Source organism: Crocodylus porosus, unplaced genomic scaffold (genome assembly GCF_001723895.1).
Source record: "Crocodylus porosus isolate Cpor-Errol unplaced genomic scaffold, CroPor_comp1, whole genome shotgun sequence".
NCBI lineage: Eukaryota > Metazoa > Chordata > Crocodylia > Crocodylidae > Crocodylus > Crocodylus porosus.
This window is the reverse complement of record NW_017728918.1, coordinates 84,095,398-84,113,374: the sequence shown is the minus strand read 5'-3', so window position 1 is coordinate 84,113,374 and position 17,977 is coordinate 84,095,398. Positions and strand designations below refer to the sequence as shown.

Sequence of the window (17,977 nt, the reverse complement as noted above, 5' to 3'; positions counted from 1 at the left end):
GAGAGGGGGGAAGAGAAGAGAAGGAGCACACAAAAAAAAAATGGGTCGAGATTGCACAACTTGTTATTGCATATGCAGCGGGAGCTCCGCTGCTGTTTGCCAGCGTGCATCCATCCCTGCCCGGAATAAAGTTTCGATTAAAGTTGGGGGGACAGGTGTACAGACGGTCCCTCATCCCGCCGCTGAAACTTGCGCTTAATCAAACAGGAACAATTCAAACAATAGCCCCCTGAACGCTTTTCAAGTCGTGAATCGGGGTGGGCGGTGCGGAACAGTTTTGGAGAGCCGTAACAATAGGGTTGCAGAAAGCCCCCTTGAGCGAGCTGATCAAAAAGGGTAATGCATAGTTGGGTTAAGAAAAAAAAAGTGGGGGGGGGGGGCAGGAGGGCCCGGGCTGAGCCGCTGGGGCTGTCAGCCTGCCCCGCACTGTGCGGGCGGGGCCCGGGGCGGCAGGGGGCAGGAGGGAGCGAGCAAGCGAGAGAGAAAATCATAGTAAAACAATAGAAAAAGAAAATTAACCTTCGGCCATGTTGCTCCACGGGCCCTCGGCTCCAAACTCGTGAGATGCAAACTTTCCCTTTGGATCGAAGTGGTCTCCTGCATCAGTCTAACATCCTGATGTTGAACGATCACAAATTTAGCTCGCATGGTCTAATGTGCTTTCCCTCTTTTGATTTTTCCCCTTCTCGCTCCCTCCGTTCCTGGCCCCCTGCGCACACGTGACTTGGTCAATTACATGCTCGCTCGCTACTAATTTCACATCGGCTCCTTAAGGGGTTGGCAAGAGGCAGGAGTAGCCAATCGCCATTTCAACCAGGCTGACACACCGCAATAATTTATGAATGAACAAGAAATGGCAAACGCGGTGGCTATCAGCTCATTTGCACACTTCTTTTACGGGAAATCAAGATGACGTGGGTTGAGGGGTTTCGCGGCGCGGGGGAATGGACAGATCTGCAGAGAGATCCGTGCACTTCCTATCACCCAAGTGCTATGTAGCTCCTTGTACACCTCTCGAGAGTTGTACACGTGTCCGCACAACCAGGCGGCTGAGGTTATTACCATACATGTACAGGGGGGAGGATCCGCGAACGTACGATCAGGATCAAGCATGCTCATGTGCACGCAGTGTCAGGCATGGAGCATGTATGTACATATGGCCACCTAACTGCACGTTACCTTGTACACACAATATTCACAACGCCAATGCCGCTCCTTCCTTAACAAAGGCAGCTGAGCACATTTCAATAGCTAAGCACATTTCCATCATAACCGGCCTTTTGTTTTTCGTCTATTCTATTGATTTTTTCATACCGCTGGCCAAAATTTGACTTGTTCTCAGTGTTTCAGAGGGTAGTCACCTTTTTATGTTAACTTCCACCAAAATAACTTTCCCAGGGAAACTTTAGATTCAGTGTCTCTCTACACACTCGATCTAAGCACGCACGTAGATGATCGCTGGGGTTTCTTCCTTTGTTTCACATGACTTAATTCCATATTCAAATTAAAAGCATGCCGGAAACGCGATCTCACCTTAATATGGTTCACAATGTGTTGAGGGTTTAGCATTTCAAAACATTTCTATGGGGGATGGGGTAAGGGATTGTACTTCACAGGTTTCTCCGCCATCTCTTTCCGGGGGAGGGGATGTGATTAATGACTTCCTAAATAAGAGCCCAGTTTCCAAGTCTAACATTAGAGTGAACCTCAATCAGCAGCGATTGTTACGCAGGAGCATGGTGGAGGAGGAAGGACTAAAAGAGAAAAGGAGAAGGAAGGGAGGAGGAAGACGAGAAGAGAGGGAACTGGAGAAAGAAGACAAAGGGAAGAGGAGTAGTGCTGGCCTGGGGGATGCAATTTTAAATCTAGTGGGTGTGGGAGTCCAACACACAAGCGTCCCCGGAGATATATATATATATATATATGTACACGCACACACATATATGACCGTGTGTGTGTGTGTGTGTGTAGGACTCCCACACCTACTCCCACGCCCTTATGTGTGTGTGTATGTATGCACGTGTGTGTGTATATGATGGGCTGGATAGCTTATACATCCCTTCATGAATTTCCTAGGGAGTCAGGCACATTAGCATACACACGTACACATCAGTTCCACTGCTCCACTACCCAATTAATACGTTTTAATAGGCTGGGGGAGGGGAGGAATAGCTTAAAAGTGCCTATTTTCTTCTTTTTCCTTTGGCATGAAGGACGTGGACAAAATACCTGTTTTGGGTGGCTATGAACATGGGTCGTTTTCTCCACGCCGCCCCCTCCCTCCCCTCCACCAGACAGCCAATTGACAGAAACTGCATACGGGAAATATCCTCTGCCCATTCAAAATTTAGCTTAGCTTAGATCAGTTTAGCCTTAGTTAAAATCTTCCGGCACTGCTATAAATTATTTTCTTATTGAAGTCGCTTTACCCCTCCCCTCCGAGCCCATCCACGCCGAAAATACACACATGGAAAAAAAAAATCCCTCAAAAAACAACTGACTGTGTGATCCACGCAGATCTTGGTGAAATGGGTTTTTTATGGCATTGCAAGGCACTTGCTGTTGTTTTGGAATTGGCGTCAATCAGTCTGCCCGATTGAGAAAGCCCCCTTTGCTCTGATGGGCCTGTTTACGCCTTTTGTTGCTCCCTCCCCACCCCCCCGGAAAGTGCACGAATCGCTTTCAATCGTGTTTCATTTCTGTTTGAAATACCAAGGTGTTCTGAACATTTGGTAGAAAGGAGCGGGGGGTGGGCAAAAGTGTAAAAATACAAGCAATCTGGCAAGTGGAGCAGAAGCTCTAAATCCTGAAATTCCTTTGCAGTCTTCAACCGTAAATTTCCTATAGGTTATTTCAACAGTGGAGGTCGACTTCCTACATTGACCTGCCTTACACATTCGTGCAATAGACCACCACTTTTTTTCCCCCTTTCCCCTCTGTTATCACTGCGATTTTTTGTTCTAGGCGAAATCAGTAGCCACATCACTTTATGTACCTGGAAGATTATAAAGGAGATTTTTCATATATGAAGAATATATATTTAATCCAACTATAAACATAATAATAATAATAGTAGTACTGGTGGTAGTAGTAACAGTAATGATCACATTTGAAGAATATATATTTAATCCCACTATAAACGTAGTAATAGTAGTAGTAATAATGATTATATATGAGGAATATATATTGAATCCCACTATAAACATAATAGTAGTAGTAATAGTTGTAGAGATGATGATAACCACAGCAATAATGCTATTACTAATTAGAATCATCATCTTCAGGGCGGCTGAAGAGGAGAATATTAGGTTTTTGAAAACCAAATTAATTTGGCGTAACAAAATATGGATATACAAATATCCCGTACCTCAAATGTGAAAACTTTATGAAAATTTAAGACATCTATACAGAGAACTATTTTATTTATTTTTAACCAATATCTGACTCGGGGGCTTTATTTTCGTCAGACTGGATTCCTATACCGAAATGCAGCTGAAAAATACCTTGCAGATCTTGCTCGCAAACAAGTAATTTTTTTCTTGGATACAGTGTCCTTTGTTTCCAGCAAGTTTGACTTTTTTTTTTTTTGAAATTCAATATTGAATTGAGGTTTTTATGAGAACAGAGGGAGGAGAGTGTAAGTAGCAAAAGAAAAGGAGGGGGAAAAAGCTGAATGCAGATACCAGAGAGCTGTAAGCGATTTCCTGCACTACAAAATAAATGCGGGTTGTGTTAAGGTACGTGCGCGGGGGGAGGGGAGCTTGCAAGCGGGCCTTGCTGAAATTTGCAGGCCTCCAGTATTAGTGGAATTAAGGTTGGGGTCACTGGACTGGTCACTGGTGTCAGATGTTATCGACTCATTCATTTCCTGCAAGGGACATCAGCCTTTCAAGTCCTGGGGAAGGCAGAGCTGTTGCCAGCTGGAACTTCAACCTCCCCCCCCCCCAAAAAAAACACCCCAAACCCCAAAACCCGACCTTCCAAAATTAATTCAAAAAGAATCAGTCACAAATACGGGGAGGGGAAGAAATTTAAAAAAAAAGGTGGGGGGGAATAGAAGAAGCAGGGCGGAGAAATGTGAGTATCACGATTATATTTTATGTATGAAAAGAGATGCTGTTGCTCTGAGATGTATGTCCCCCCAACACACAGCCTACAGTAGGGTGCGTGTGTGTGAGGGGGAGTTAATTATAGGACAGGAGCAGTCTTGGTGAAGCCGATGGTACAAACAGCGCCTCGCTCTCTGCTTTTCCAGTCCTCACCTTCCCCCCTCCCCCCAAAGCTTCCCGCGTTATAAATCTTCCCCTCACCCTATTTTCCCGATTTTCCTTTTAAAAAAAACATCTCCCCGCAGCTCCCGCTGCAGCAATGCTGTACGTGCGGAGGCAGCCGCAGCCTGTGCGCTCTGCGGCGGGGCGGGAGCAGCAGGAGCGCGGGCGGCCCGGCCCGGCTGAGGATGCGCTGGGGTGCGGGGGAGGGGTCCTATAGAAAGGTCGCGCTGGCGCGGGGGCTCGCGGGGCTCGGCGTTGCTCGTGGGATTTCTGACCACCCGGCACCGCCGCGGCGTTTAGGGCACTGACACCAGAGGCGATTGCCTCAGTTCTTCTGCAAGATATATGTGGGGGGTGGGGAGTGCTGCCGCCCCTGGCCAAATCCACCCACCCACGCACCCACTCTCCTGCCCCCGGGGCCGCGCTAGGCACCCACCCTACCCACTCCGGACCGGCAAGACGCGCCAGCGCCCTGACCCCAGCCCCAGCCCCGGCTCGCCGACCTCGGACGGGGCCCACGCGAGCGCCGCAGCGCTGGGCTGAGGGGGACGCCCCGCTCCTCCTCCACAAGGCGCTCTCACGCGTGGAGTTGCGGTCCCGCCAAGGAGCCCCACCCCAGCCCCGACAGCACCTCCCAGCTGCAAAGCGCCCCCTCCCCCCCGAGGGCGGCTGCTCCTTCCTCCGCCTCAGCCGGAAGGGGTGGGGGGCAGATCCCGCTGGCACAGGCCGAGGTGTCCCCTCGCCTCGGGGCAGCGCTAGGGAAGGGGAGAGCAGACCAGCAGGGCACGAGACACAAGTGCGCTCTTGAAGTCGAGGCTGTTCCCGCCAAAACGGGCTCGAGGCCAGCCCAGCACAAGCGCCGTGTCAGTGGCTCAGGTGCCGCGTGTCCCCGCACCTGGGGCAGGGCTGCCCGCCTTCGCCCCCGTCTCCGCCTCCGGCGGCGCCCGGGCGGCTCCTCGCTCGCAGCACGGCTACTCCCCGGCCTGCCCACGCGCGTGCAGCTGCTGGCTGCTGCTGCTTCTTTTTTTTTTTTTCATTCATCACCAACTGAGGCAGGAGTTTATTTTAGTTTGCAGATTAACCCAGCCCGCGCGCGGCTCGTCTCCTCGCGCACATCAAAGGCGGCGATGTTTCGGTGATAAACGTTAAGACCTACTTCGGCAGTTTTCTGCTCGCTTGCTTGTTTGCTTTGCTTGCTTTCTTTCTTGTCTGTCTCTGTCTTTCTGACTTCCTCTTCCTTTGCTTCTTGAACCCCATACTCCGTATAACGTGGGTATGATCTTTTTAACACTTTTAAATAAAATAATCGAGAAGCAAGCAAACCCTCGCTGGGATCCAAGTGAACTCGACATTAAAAACTCACTACAATGCGACACTTTGCAGACATACTGCTGTATTGGTGCGGACTAGAGCAATACTTTCACTCCTTGCCCGTTCTGTCCTTGCCTATTTTTTGTGCAGTCAAAGGGAAATGTGTGTGTATATAAATATGTATGCATGTATGGCGTGTGTGGAGGTATGCATCTCCCCCCCCCCGCAGGAACTAGGGATTTCAGTGAAAGGAGCGTGTGTGTGTCTGCAATGTATACATACATTGCATATGCACGTGTATATCGGTATTTCCCGCAGTGCCGGGAAGGCGGCTGTGAGTGAGGGGAGGCAGCGGTGGTGACCCGCGGGCAGCTGAAGGGCAGCGCTCAGCAGCCTCCTTCCGGCCCCGTTTGGTTCCCGGCCAGGCTCGGGGGCCCTGCCCTCCTCCCACAGCCCGCTTTAAAGCAGCCCCGGGAGCAAGCGGGTCTGCAGGGGGGTGAAGCGGGGCCGGGCGCGCTAACCCGCCGGGAGCCGCTAGATGCGGCAGGTTCCCGGCGGCCCCAGCCCGCCCTGAGCGCGCGCGGCCCAGATGAGGCTCGCCGTGCCGCCAGCCCGCTCCCGCGGCGGGGTGCGGGTGCGGGTGTGCAGGGCCAGCTACACTCTGGGGTGTGATGTCCAGCAAATGCAGGAGCCAAGAGGTCTCCAGAGCTCCCCGATAGCCGCATCTTGCCCCGAACACGGCATGCAGCTGCCCCTTAGCCGTGCGTGGGGAAGTCCTAGCCCAGCCTCCTGCATAAACCTCACTCCCTGCCAAGATGCTTCCATAGGATTTCATCCAGAAGAAAGTCTGGAAGGGACCTCTGGAGATCACCAGGTGCAGTGGGTTCTCAACCTTTTTTTGTGTGTCAGGACCCATTTGTAAACATCCCCGGCCAGTCCCCACCCAGTGCCCCTCACTCCACCCCTTGGCCCCAGCCCCCCAGTGTGTTGGGTTATGGGGACTCAAGCAGCCCCTTGGAGGCTGGAGCTCTGCCAGCTTGCAAGGGAAAATCCAGTTTCCCCACGTTTTTCTCGTTTAAAAGAGAATCCATTTTTAAAGTTTGTTGATCCATTTTTAAAGTCTGTCTGCAACTGTTTCATATACTCTTGCAACCAACTTTTGGGTCCCGACCCACAGGTTGAGAAATACTGAGGTAGCACAACCCAGGATGGAACCTGCCTCTTGGCATTATTAGCATCAGGCTCTAACTGGGTGCCAGGGAGGGGGGCACCAAAGGAAATCTCTTTTTCACATGCTAGCCTGAGTGACATCAGGTACAACTTCCAGATCTCCACCAGGCATGCCCTCCATACAAGTTAGCAACTGGAACGTGGCCTGGACACAACTTCAGTGGGCATCTAGCACTGCAGAGATCCAGAGGCACTGGCATCATGCATCACATCCTCTCCAGGACACCCAGACAGCAGGCGGTGTAAGAAGCCATGCAGTAAGCTGAGGACTGCAAAAAATGGGGACATTGGTTGTGGCTGTTGGTGTTGATCAGGGAATTTTCCCTGGTGACTATTTGCAAAGTGAAATACAGGATTTGTTAGTGCAGCTTCCAGGGAATAAAATCAATAGCTACTGCTTTAAAAAAATCCTGACAAAGATTGGTGTATTTTAATGATTTTTTTTTCTCCTTCCAGTTTAAGGTGCCAATAGACTAAGATGGCAGGCTAAGGTGCCAAGAGGCAGGAGATAGTACTTGGATTCCAAAAGAGACAAGGAAAGTATCCTGTGAATGTGAGAATGGTGCAGAGTAAAGAATTTGAATTTCAGATGTATAAAAACAAATTCAGTATCTCTAAAATGGTAACTGGTCGTCTTCAGTGCCCATAAGTTAGTTCTATTTAAAAGTAATGTGTTTCAGCCATTGATTACTTGGCCTGTTCAAAAACCTACAGTATGGCAAGGCAATGAATGAGATACTAATGACCAGGTCAAAAGTGTACTTCTGTAATAATAGTTCAAGATTTCTTTAAGTACATTTTTAGGCATAGGGAGTGACATTTAATGCAGGAGTTTTTGAGAATAAACTTTTTCTATGACTGTGTATGGGTGCATTTGTTTTTACGGTAGAAGTAAACCTCTACTTAGGGACTGGCTGATCAGACAAGAAATCTAAAGTCAAGCCTTGGAAAAAGCATTGAAAAATCTTCCCCCAAGTATAAATTGTAGGTTTCCATGGGGAGAATAGTTTACCCTGGGGCTTTCAGTTGATATGGGAAGGGAGAATCCTAAAGCGCTTGTGAAATACCAATTCCTCGGTCATATAAGAAGAGTCAGCCATGTAAGACATTATAAAAAAGACTGACCTGGGCCTGACGAGACTTTCTTGAATGACCTCATCGTCTTCTGAGAAACCTAAAATCAGAGAGCTGGAGTCAGTACTATGTAAATTGTACCAGAGTACCGTATTTAATTACCTCTTCTCCAGTTTAACGGCTCATTAGAAGCCCATAAAATGCCAGGGCTTTGACTCTGTGAAGTGACCTGTAAACTTATTAACTGTCTGAGACTTACCTAGCTCAGAACCAAAATGATAGCCAAGAAGTGTAACCACCAGCCTGCTACATAATGGACACCTCCCTTGTTCTTTAAAGGCACTGCCCCCTTAACTGCTCCCTCATAAAAGTTATACAGTTAATGATGATGTAGGCAAAGGACACAGATTTGTTGGGTACTGAAAGGTGTTCTTTTCCCTTATCAATATTTAATTACAATAGGTAATTTAAGAACAGGTGATTGTTGGCTTTCTTATGGTTTAATTGTACAGAGCAAGTCAATTGGTTTGTTGCTTCACATATGGAAAATATTAAAAATGACGCATATTGGAGTACAATTTTGTCAAACTACTGTATACTAAACAGTGTAATCATAGTATCAGTGGGCAAATACCTTCCTTTTTATTACTGTTAAAACCTTGGTTCATTATCTGCATTTAAAACTAATTTTCATAGTTTCAAATTAGCAAAATAACAGAGACAATGGCAGGAATATGACTTTGGAAGTAGGTGAGAAATGCATGTATGCTCTATCTTCTGTTGATCACATGATGTAGCAAAATGCCAAGAGGAATGCCATTCAGTTACAAAATACAGTGGAGGGAAAGATGCACTCAAGGAAAGCCACTACATTTAGAGTAATCCAGGCTGTGCAGACTGCTTAAAGCATGGGAGATGAATAGATCTGAACATTCACAAACTCACCTTGCAATAGCTTAGGTTCTTCTATTTCCCTGTACTTGATTTGTGCACCCTACTTTAACTAAAACCCATCTAAAAGAAATAAGTCACTGTCTTCTCATTCCTTTTGTGTGTGAACCTAATTCTCTTTTCCTTTAAAGAAAATTGAAATTTTTCCAATTTCAGAATATGTCCTGATTGGTGGGGCGAATCCTTTCCTATACATGGGGATACTCTACACAGTAAGTATTTAGACTGAGCAAAGTGAGAAAGTGAAGAGCCAGTCAAGGGAGAATGAAATCTCACTAACTTCTTATCCTCTACTTATGTGCAGTCTATTACAACATCAGCAACTGGACAGGATGATAGCCAGGCTGTCTCTCCTTGCAGTGGAAAAATATCACCAAGTGGCCTCCAGATTTTCTGTCATTTTGTAATCATTTAATTCAAGTTTTCTTTTCCAGTAGGACAGTGTGTATATTTGTCTAACATTAAACCTAGCCCTCATTTTACATCTTCAATATTGCAGGCAATCTCTGTGTTTCCTTTTCTGTTCTACCAACCTGTGGCTGTGTGGCTTTTGTCTCTTTTGGATTTACCTACATTATTTATGCAGCATAATGAAATATGCAAACATAGAGTAAGAGATCCGTTCCTGGCTTTCAAATGTGATGTGCTTCAGTGTATGGAAGGATTAAAAATAAAGTACTTGGGAGGAAAAAGTCTTAAGAATTGCAGTAATCAGAGAACTGCACAATTTACAAGTTAGATTATTTTCAAGCTTCTAGGTTGTACCACTTTATTTGTAAATATCATATATTATACTGACAGTAAATGGGATGTAATTGTTCTAAAAGACTAGGTAACATTGATTTTTTTTAATAGGATAAAGTAGCTTGGCATAGGAATGCGTATTTTAAGAAATACTTCCATACAAAATACTACCTTCCAAACCCTAGAACATCTTTATCATGTGAAATGATTAAAACTGTACATTTAAAATAAGGAAATAATTGTTATGCATTTTAATGCATTTTACTGAATATAAGAAATTAGTCATTGACTGAGAAGAGCTCAGATATACTTCCTTCTGCAACATTAGCAACAGACTAAGTATATTGTAAATTGCATAGTTTTGAAGTTGCAATCATCTTTAAAAAGGGTTATATCATTGTTAATATACTTTATCAAACTTTATTGAAGGATAACATGTTAGTTAATTTCGGTAGGAGGTTTGTGGAGAAATCAGTTACTCTTTACTTTAACAACAATAATGTTTTTAAACACGTATAATATGTAAGAATGAAAACTAATTGTAGGCATAAAAGCAAGACATTTTAAGTCACATGGATTTATCATAAAATAGACAATCAAATACAAAGAGAATTCAAGTGGAAAGGAACCTGTCAATTATACATCAGATAGCTTTGTAACAGGAAATATATTTTAAAAACTTAGCTGAGGTGTGTGGGTTTCATGAACAAGCTAGGCTAGGCTGTTTGTTTACTTCTGTGATTTATTCATATTAGGAAGTGAACAGCACAGGGTGCTTCTAGTCACTCTTGTTTTTCAAAGTTCTAAGTGATCTGAAAAATCTTACAAAGATCTGAGTCACAAATAATGCCATTTAAAAATAATGTGCACGTGTATTAGGGTAGAGGTTTTAGACCCCTAAAAATGAATATTAAAACACTATTTTAAGCAAGCAAATTATGGTTATGGAAAAACCACATCTTCAAATTGAGAGAACAGTCAGAACTAAAATTTTAAGATAATATGCCTACTGGAGTGAAGTCAATTGTAATTTGGACACTGGTTTTAATTAGGAGTAGGAGTAGGCCAAATGTTTATTTATTTGTAACATAATATTGCTTAAAATAAAACATATAACCCAGCCAACACCAGAATGATAAATAAAATATACACCAAGATGTCTACTCATTAACTTGTAACAAATATATTTAATAATGGTACAAAAAGCTGAAAAAATTATCTTAAGATTTTAACGTGAGATGTTTAAGGATCTAATATGGACCAGTGACATTCATAAATATATGCATGAATAAATAATATCTAAACACTACAAATCCTCCTCTTTTTAGGGGACAAAGTGAAAATTAAAACAAAATGTTCTGACAGATGTTAATAGCAACTTTGTCTAAAAAGATCATGACAATTCGTATTAGAATATATACAGTTACCTTTTACCTTACACTCAGTCCTTAAATAATGTAAATGAGCTAATTTGTCAATTGTTTATAGTTATCGTCAAATTCTGAGTGTGTACACTAGCACAATGCTGCAACACTGGCTGTGAAGCTGCAGAAGATCATTATTGACCCAAACAAATTACTGGACACTTGTTTATTTCTACATATTTTTCAGTGTTTTTTAAAATCCTTCATGAAAGTTCTCAACATCGTGAAATGTTTCTTTAAAATATATCTGGTATTGTAACTGCTACTTTATTTTCTATTCCACAAATGCAGAAATTGGTTTTAAAATATAGGAAATAAAAGTCAAATTACATTCTAAAACACCAAGAAGGGCACACTTGAATTAATTCACATCACTAGATCAATGGCTTCATTATTTAGTACTAACTATACAGTTTGCTAAGGATCCAAATGATACTTTTGAATTACTATCTGTTGAAATTGCATACCCAGGTTTAATCTTCCTGAGTAATTATACAAACTGCCTTACATTTGCTCAGTTTCCTTCCAGTTCAGATATTGTGAATGTTGCAATGATGTTTCAGAAAGGGTCTGATGTAAAAAGTAACTTTTTTTACAATTCACCTTGAAGCACTCTTGAGTATATGGTTCAGCTCTTTAAAAAAGCCTATTTGTGTGGGATTTTATTTAAAAGATTGGCCAAGGTTTACTCCTCCTTTACTGCATTGACTATTTTTATATCTGTGATTTGTATGATTGAATCCTGGCTAACAAATAGATTAGCAATACTGTCTAGCTATATAACTATTATATATTAAAGGAACATGGGGGATTACTTTGTAAACAATGCTGTAGGAATTTCTGAAAACCAGCAGGATTGATTCTGCTACTTTTAAACCAGTTACAAGATTCCCACTTGAGTCAGTGCAAACAAGAGCTCATAAAAGCAAAATCTATTCCTGCTCAGTCAAGAATCCAATCTTGTTCTAGCCATATGAAGTGTATATGATGTAAGATCAGAATTGAAGCAAATGGGAAACTGAGAGTCACATGAATAGGGCTGTTTGAATTTTAAAGTAAAATATTGTTTTTTTTAATTTCGTTTACATAATGTAAATTGGCTCCAAGATCATTCAAGCTACCTGTTTAAAAGATATGCACTAAAGGTTCACTTTTATTTAAAAAGAAAGAGCTTGGGATTCATGTTATAAGTAAGACATAACTTGCTTAGATCATCTGTTTTTCTCCATCAGTGTTTTTAATTTTTTAAAGTCCATATGACCTATTTTCAGGCACTGTCCAATTAGAAGAATACACAAGATGCTTTAAGTTGAAACATTCTGCAACTATTAAAAAAACCCTTTATCAATGTCCCTACTTCTGTATGATTTAAGGTAATTTAATTTTTGTGGGGTTAAACCCCTAATACTTCTAAAAATATTTTGAGAGAAGTTATTACCTCTCCTTTTTAGTTATCTTATTTTCAGCATTTTATTTCCAATTTACAACCAGCATATAACAACATTTTTGTCAACACTATAGGTTTTTTAATTTTCTTGACAAATAAGGAAAGTACATTTTTTTAACTGGAATGAAATAGCTTTTAAACTGATTTTCAATTGAATTTGTTAATATCATTCCTTTTTCTTAATAATTTGAATGCCTTCATGACTCAAAGACACTAACTGAACTGTTAACACTATTTTGCATAGCTTAATCATAGATTTACTTCATGTTCAAGTTACTTTTGTAATTTTTTTCAATACAGCATAAATAAAATTAACCCACAAATTCTAAACATACTATTAAGAATAGCATTCATTTACAAATGAAATGCTGAATAAATCCTGAAACACAGTTTTTCAAAGCCAAAGTTAAAAATAACTTCTGGCAGTATATTGAGTATTATTCAGGCTTTAGTTTGGGGAAAAAAATATAACCCTTCCATTCCATGTATTTACAGTACCAATAAAGTATAGCAGTCTTTTTTTATCATTCAGATCATCTATAGCCTTTCCCTTAACTGAGCAAAGCCTCAGTTTAGATACAATTATGAAGCCAAGATCAGTATATTGTTCTATAAATAAAAAGGTAATCATAGACTGCATTATGTGTAATTTGCAGTTAGGTAATAAAAGCACCTGGACAACTTGCACGTAGTGACTGTATGTTAAAACCACTTCAGTGGGTGACTTTTCTATGTCTTTTATATAATTTTAATTTTTTCTTGAAAAACATTCTATGCATTTGGAAATGATTTCATCAGCTTCTGTAAGAGTTTTAACTGTTTGGCAGTAGACACAAAACAAGCATTGCTAAGAATTAGTTTGATGTACTTGAGATAATTTTAATATTTACTCTTCATGGAATGTATATTTCATTTCCATTACTACATACTGTCCAGGAAATATTTCTTCTTCCTGAAAGGGCCAGTTACCTGTAGAACACTCATCTTCTCCTGTTTTATGGTTATATTCAGTGAATTGCAGGTTAACATTTTCACAATCTTAATTTCAGTTCCTTATACAATGCATGTGGAACTTTTTCTAGAAATGACATGCTCCTCAAGAATTGGTATAGGCATTAAGAATTACTGGGAAAACACAATCAAGCTGGAGAAAACACACAGCAAGTAAAGTGGCACAATTTCTAATTAGCTTACAACACAAATATTAATCTAACATCGACATTTTATTTTAAGGTAAGCATGGGTAATGTAGCATAACAATGGGGAACATGTAAAAATTTGCCTATTTACTTGTAATAGAAAATATTTCTATATGATAAACCTTCCAGGTGAGTACTTGTTTGAAATAAATCAGAGAGTAAAATAAAATGACGCAATGGTAGTTCTGATCAATTTTAGCTGAGTTTATTAATTTAAAATAGAAATAACCAAAGAACAATTTCAGTGAAAAACAACTAAAACAATTTCTAATTTCTAAAAATAAACAATGATTTAACATTCCTCTTACAAGAATGAACACACACAAGTACTTATTTTGAAGATAACACAGTAACTAACATTTTATAAAGCATTACACATTCAGTTTCAGTGTTAGTTTTAAAATTATTGTTGAGTGTATAATTAATTACCAGTTAGCAAACTACCTATGGGTTATTTTAAAAAAATTATACGCTGCAATAATGTCTGTGATTCAGATATAAAAAGTATATATATATATAATGTGAATTCATTGCAAAAAAAACCTGTCCTAAATTGTGGACATGTTATATGTTAAAATGCACATTAGACTGAATATTTTAAAATGTAAAATATAAAAACCCTGAAAGATAATAAGCTATTAGAACATGTCATTGTAATAAACAGCACAAGATAAAAGTTTTTTTTAATTAAATAAAATAAAATAAGCCATTTTAGAAGCAGTTTCATGATTACTAACTAGGAAGAAACAAAGTGCTATGTATTCTTGGTAGTTTGCTTTTTTGAGAGGGTTTTGTTTTGTTTTGTTTTGTTTTGAGGAGGTGGGTGTTTATTCCTAAAATAAATATATGCATGCACCACTGTCAAAATGCATGGTCCTAAATTTTATTTTTCTGAAGATAATATATACCTCTGGATGAACTTTTTTTGCAACCTAACACCTCTATTATAGAGTAGTTAGAAAATATGAATGCACTATATCCTATGAATTCCCCCAGCACACATACAATTAGAATGTATGTTATTTAGAGATGCTAGATTAGGGAAGGAAATTTAGTTTTTAGCTTAAACAACTACATACTTATTTGAATAAAAAGCCAGCATAAATACAATATTAAAAGCCAGAATTAAAAACATAAATTAATTGGTAGACTGTGTTGAACTACTTCTAAATCTTTGTTAAAAATTGACCAGTTAAATATTACAGGCCTGTCTTTTCTGTATAATTAAGCTTTTGTTCAGCCATGAAAAAAATAGAAACTGATTGCTTGAAAATGAGCTGCATGACCTTTGTCCTGGTTTGTCACCTTTGACCTTTAATTTGAAGATCCTGCATATCAATTCATTCTATTTTTAGAAGCAGGATGTCAAAAGTCCTATGTTTAAGTTTTTACCCTTATATATCAAGAAAGTAGCAAATTCCTTTTGAATTGTATTTTGTTATACAACCATGTTTGAAATAACACACACACACACACACACACACACAGAGACACACACTGTATTCCACAAAAATGTTCTCTGGTCCATAAATAAAAAAATAGATTGGAACATGTTAAATTCAATGTAGAAATTTCCCATAGTTTGCTCTTCCAAATTTTAGCTATTTTACTTTTTAAACCATGCTCCTGTTCATATTCCTTGTTACTATTAATAGGCACAAGCTTTACCTGGACCTTGTCCATGCTATCATTGATTGATGTTTTTTTCATTGATCACATGCTTTGATGTTAGCTTTCAAAACCTCCTTTTATAATGTGACCCTCTGATTAAGAGCAAGTTGTTGTTGATGTTATTTTTTGTAGACTTCATTATGTTATATGTTGACTTAAAATTTTGTTTGTGGTTGGAAGTGACTATTTACAAAACATGGGAGCCCCACAGTATTGTTGTAATTGATTTTACTATCATCATTCAATACCAAATTAATATAATACACTGGATAAAGTTTCTTTGTAAAACCTCTACCTACCTAAAACACTTCATGAATGTTGCAGATATTAAGGAATATAAATATTTAAAAAACAACTTACTATAATTATTCTGGTACTTGAACCTCCACAAAAGTTCGGTATATGTTTTCAGCCGGATTTAGTAATGATCAATATGTCTGTCTTGATTCAGCACTTCGGTCAGCGACATCATACAATGTCTTGTCATAGGAGGGACTCCTCCATAAATGTATGCACCCTAATATTTTCAGTACACACGTAGCTTGATAAAAACACATCTGACTAGATACAAACAAACTGAACTTTCATTACCCTTGAGAAGTGGAATCTTATTATTATGTTTAACAAGTCATCATCTCTGCCTTATAATATATGGTTTTTAGATTCCTGGTTAAGGAAAAATGGTTCCTTTAGAGGCTATCTTCTATCCAAACATAGAGAAATAGGAATATTATCTGAATCTTTCCTCCCTTCTCCAAGTTCACACTACAAATCACATTCATTAACTGCAACGTAAGCAAAATAATATTTCAAATGAAAAAAGAAGAAATCCTTTTAACTGTTTAAGCCTTAAAATTCATCTTTCTTTTTGATGGTCTAAAACACAGCTTATGGCTTCTTGTTGTATCTTTGGAATGGTTTAGATAGCGAAGAGTAATGGAGATTTGGGCCTAGAGATGAGATTTCTCATTTCTTCCCTACCTCCTAATATTTCTAATAAATATCAGCTGATGTCTCAACTTCAGTTTTGCCTCTATTTTTTAATGAGGCATGAATGTTCTGAGTGACACACGTTTATTTTATATACATGAAGTGTGATGGCTTCTTTCTTCATGAACTCTTGCTTATATTTTCCGCTACAGCTGTCTTTTTATATGTAAACAATGTGGGCATTGGAAGTAGCCTTTACAATACCTAATACTATATTGTTTTCTCAGGGAAAAAGAAACCTGGATTTTCGGTGTATTTATTAAATTCAAGATGGTACAATTTTTCCCAACCTGTGTTCTATTTACTGTATAACAAGCAGTTAACTACTGTGAGACTAATTATTTCAGAAGACTACAAATATAATTGCATCTACTGCAAATAATTTTTTTCTGAATAAACACGACAGTCATCCTCTCCTCCCAAATAAAGATCATCTATACAGCTTTTATTGCATTTAAAGATAAAATATCCTTAACTGGAATACTTCCTTGTACAATGCTGTATATAGGTTGTCTTGCATTTCAATATAAATGATAGTATTTGATGGAAGGTGCATTCAATTAAAATGCTGCAGAAACCCATTTAGACAGCTGTAATTAAAAGTATGAAAATACAAACCTTTACTATTAGTTAATATGGATGACAATAGCATAGGTTTGCTGTAGATGTGGTTATTGATACTGATGGAGCACGCACATAATGTGAAGTTCCCAGAAAGAATATTTATTAGTCACTCAGTAGCCTGCTTTCCTTTAATGTTGCTTGCAAAATAAAATGAAGTCCAAATCCCTTTACCAGCGAGCAGAGCGTACTACCACTTCATTCTTATCTCTGTATCAATCAATTAAAACTACACTGACTACAATCAAGAAGAGACCAACAAATTACAGAACTCCCTCTTTTCATGCAGTGCCCCGAAGGTGTCAACTGGTTAAAATGGATCACATGCATTTAACATGCATGTGTTAAAGGAAAGAGGCTTAAACTTAGTCCACGACTGACACGGCTATTTATTTTAAAGATCCCTACTTCCCGAGAGCTGGGGCACAACGGTGAACTCAAAACAATCCCCCCACCAATCCTGCGCTCATTCGGAAAATTTTTCTGCTCAAAGGGATTTTACTGCCGCCTCGTCCTGTCAGGTGTGGAAATGACCGTGTGCTTAGTTCTCAGGTCGGTTAAAAACACAGCCTGCAAACCCAGTGAAACAGCAACTACTCCCTCGCCCAGGATAAAAGCCAGGCTCGCATCGCCACACCGCTAGCAGCAGCCGCCTGCTGCTGAAACGGGTCCGAAAACCAGCGCTTCGCATCCCTGCGCATACGCCCAGCGGGCTGCGCCGTGGCCCCGCCGGGCTTTGAAGGCAGACAAAAGAAACTCCGTCCTTTTGCAAGGCACTTCTGGACTTTATTTGCTTCCCCGTCCACGCCATGGCCCCCAGCACCCACAAATGCCCAGCAACACCCTGTGCAGCACTTGGCGGGACAGTCACCCACCCACCCAGGAGCCATCTCTCGAGACCCCTGGGGGCGGGAGGGAGGCAGGGACGGATGGGGAGGGGGGAATGCAAGGAAACACAGGGACCGACCTCAGATTTCCTTGTGTGTGGCAGGAAACCATTCAAAATGGCGGCCTGACTATTACTTACATTTAACCCCCCTCCCC

General features: G+C 40.6%; 1 protein-coding gene across 1 annotated transcript in view; it reads right to left on the bottom strand.

Moving 5' to 3' along the window:
* LIN28B (lin-28 homolog B) overlaps positions 1-17,977 on the bottom strand; it is a 139,020-nt gene that overhangs the window by 120,757 nt on the left and 286 nt on the right. Inside the window, exon 2 of the mRNA XM_019537815.1 lies at positions 7,938-7,986. Coding sequence (XP_019393360.1) covers positions 7,938-7,986 — 49 coding nt within the window. The remainder of the gene's footprint in view (positions 1-7,937; positions 7,987-17,977) is intronic.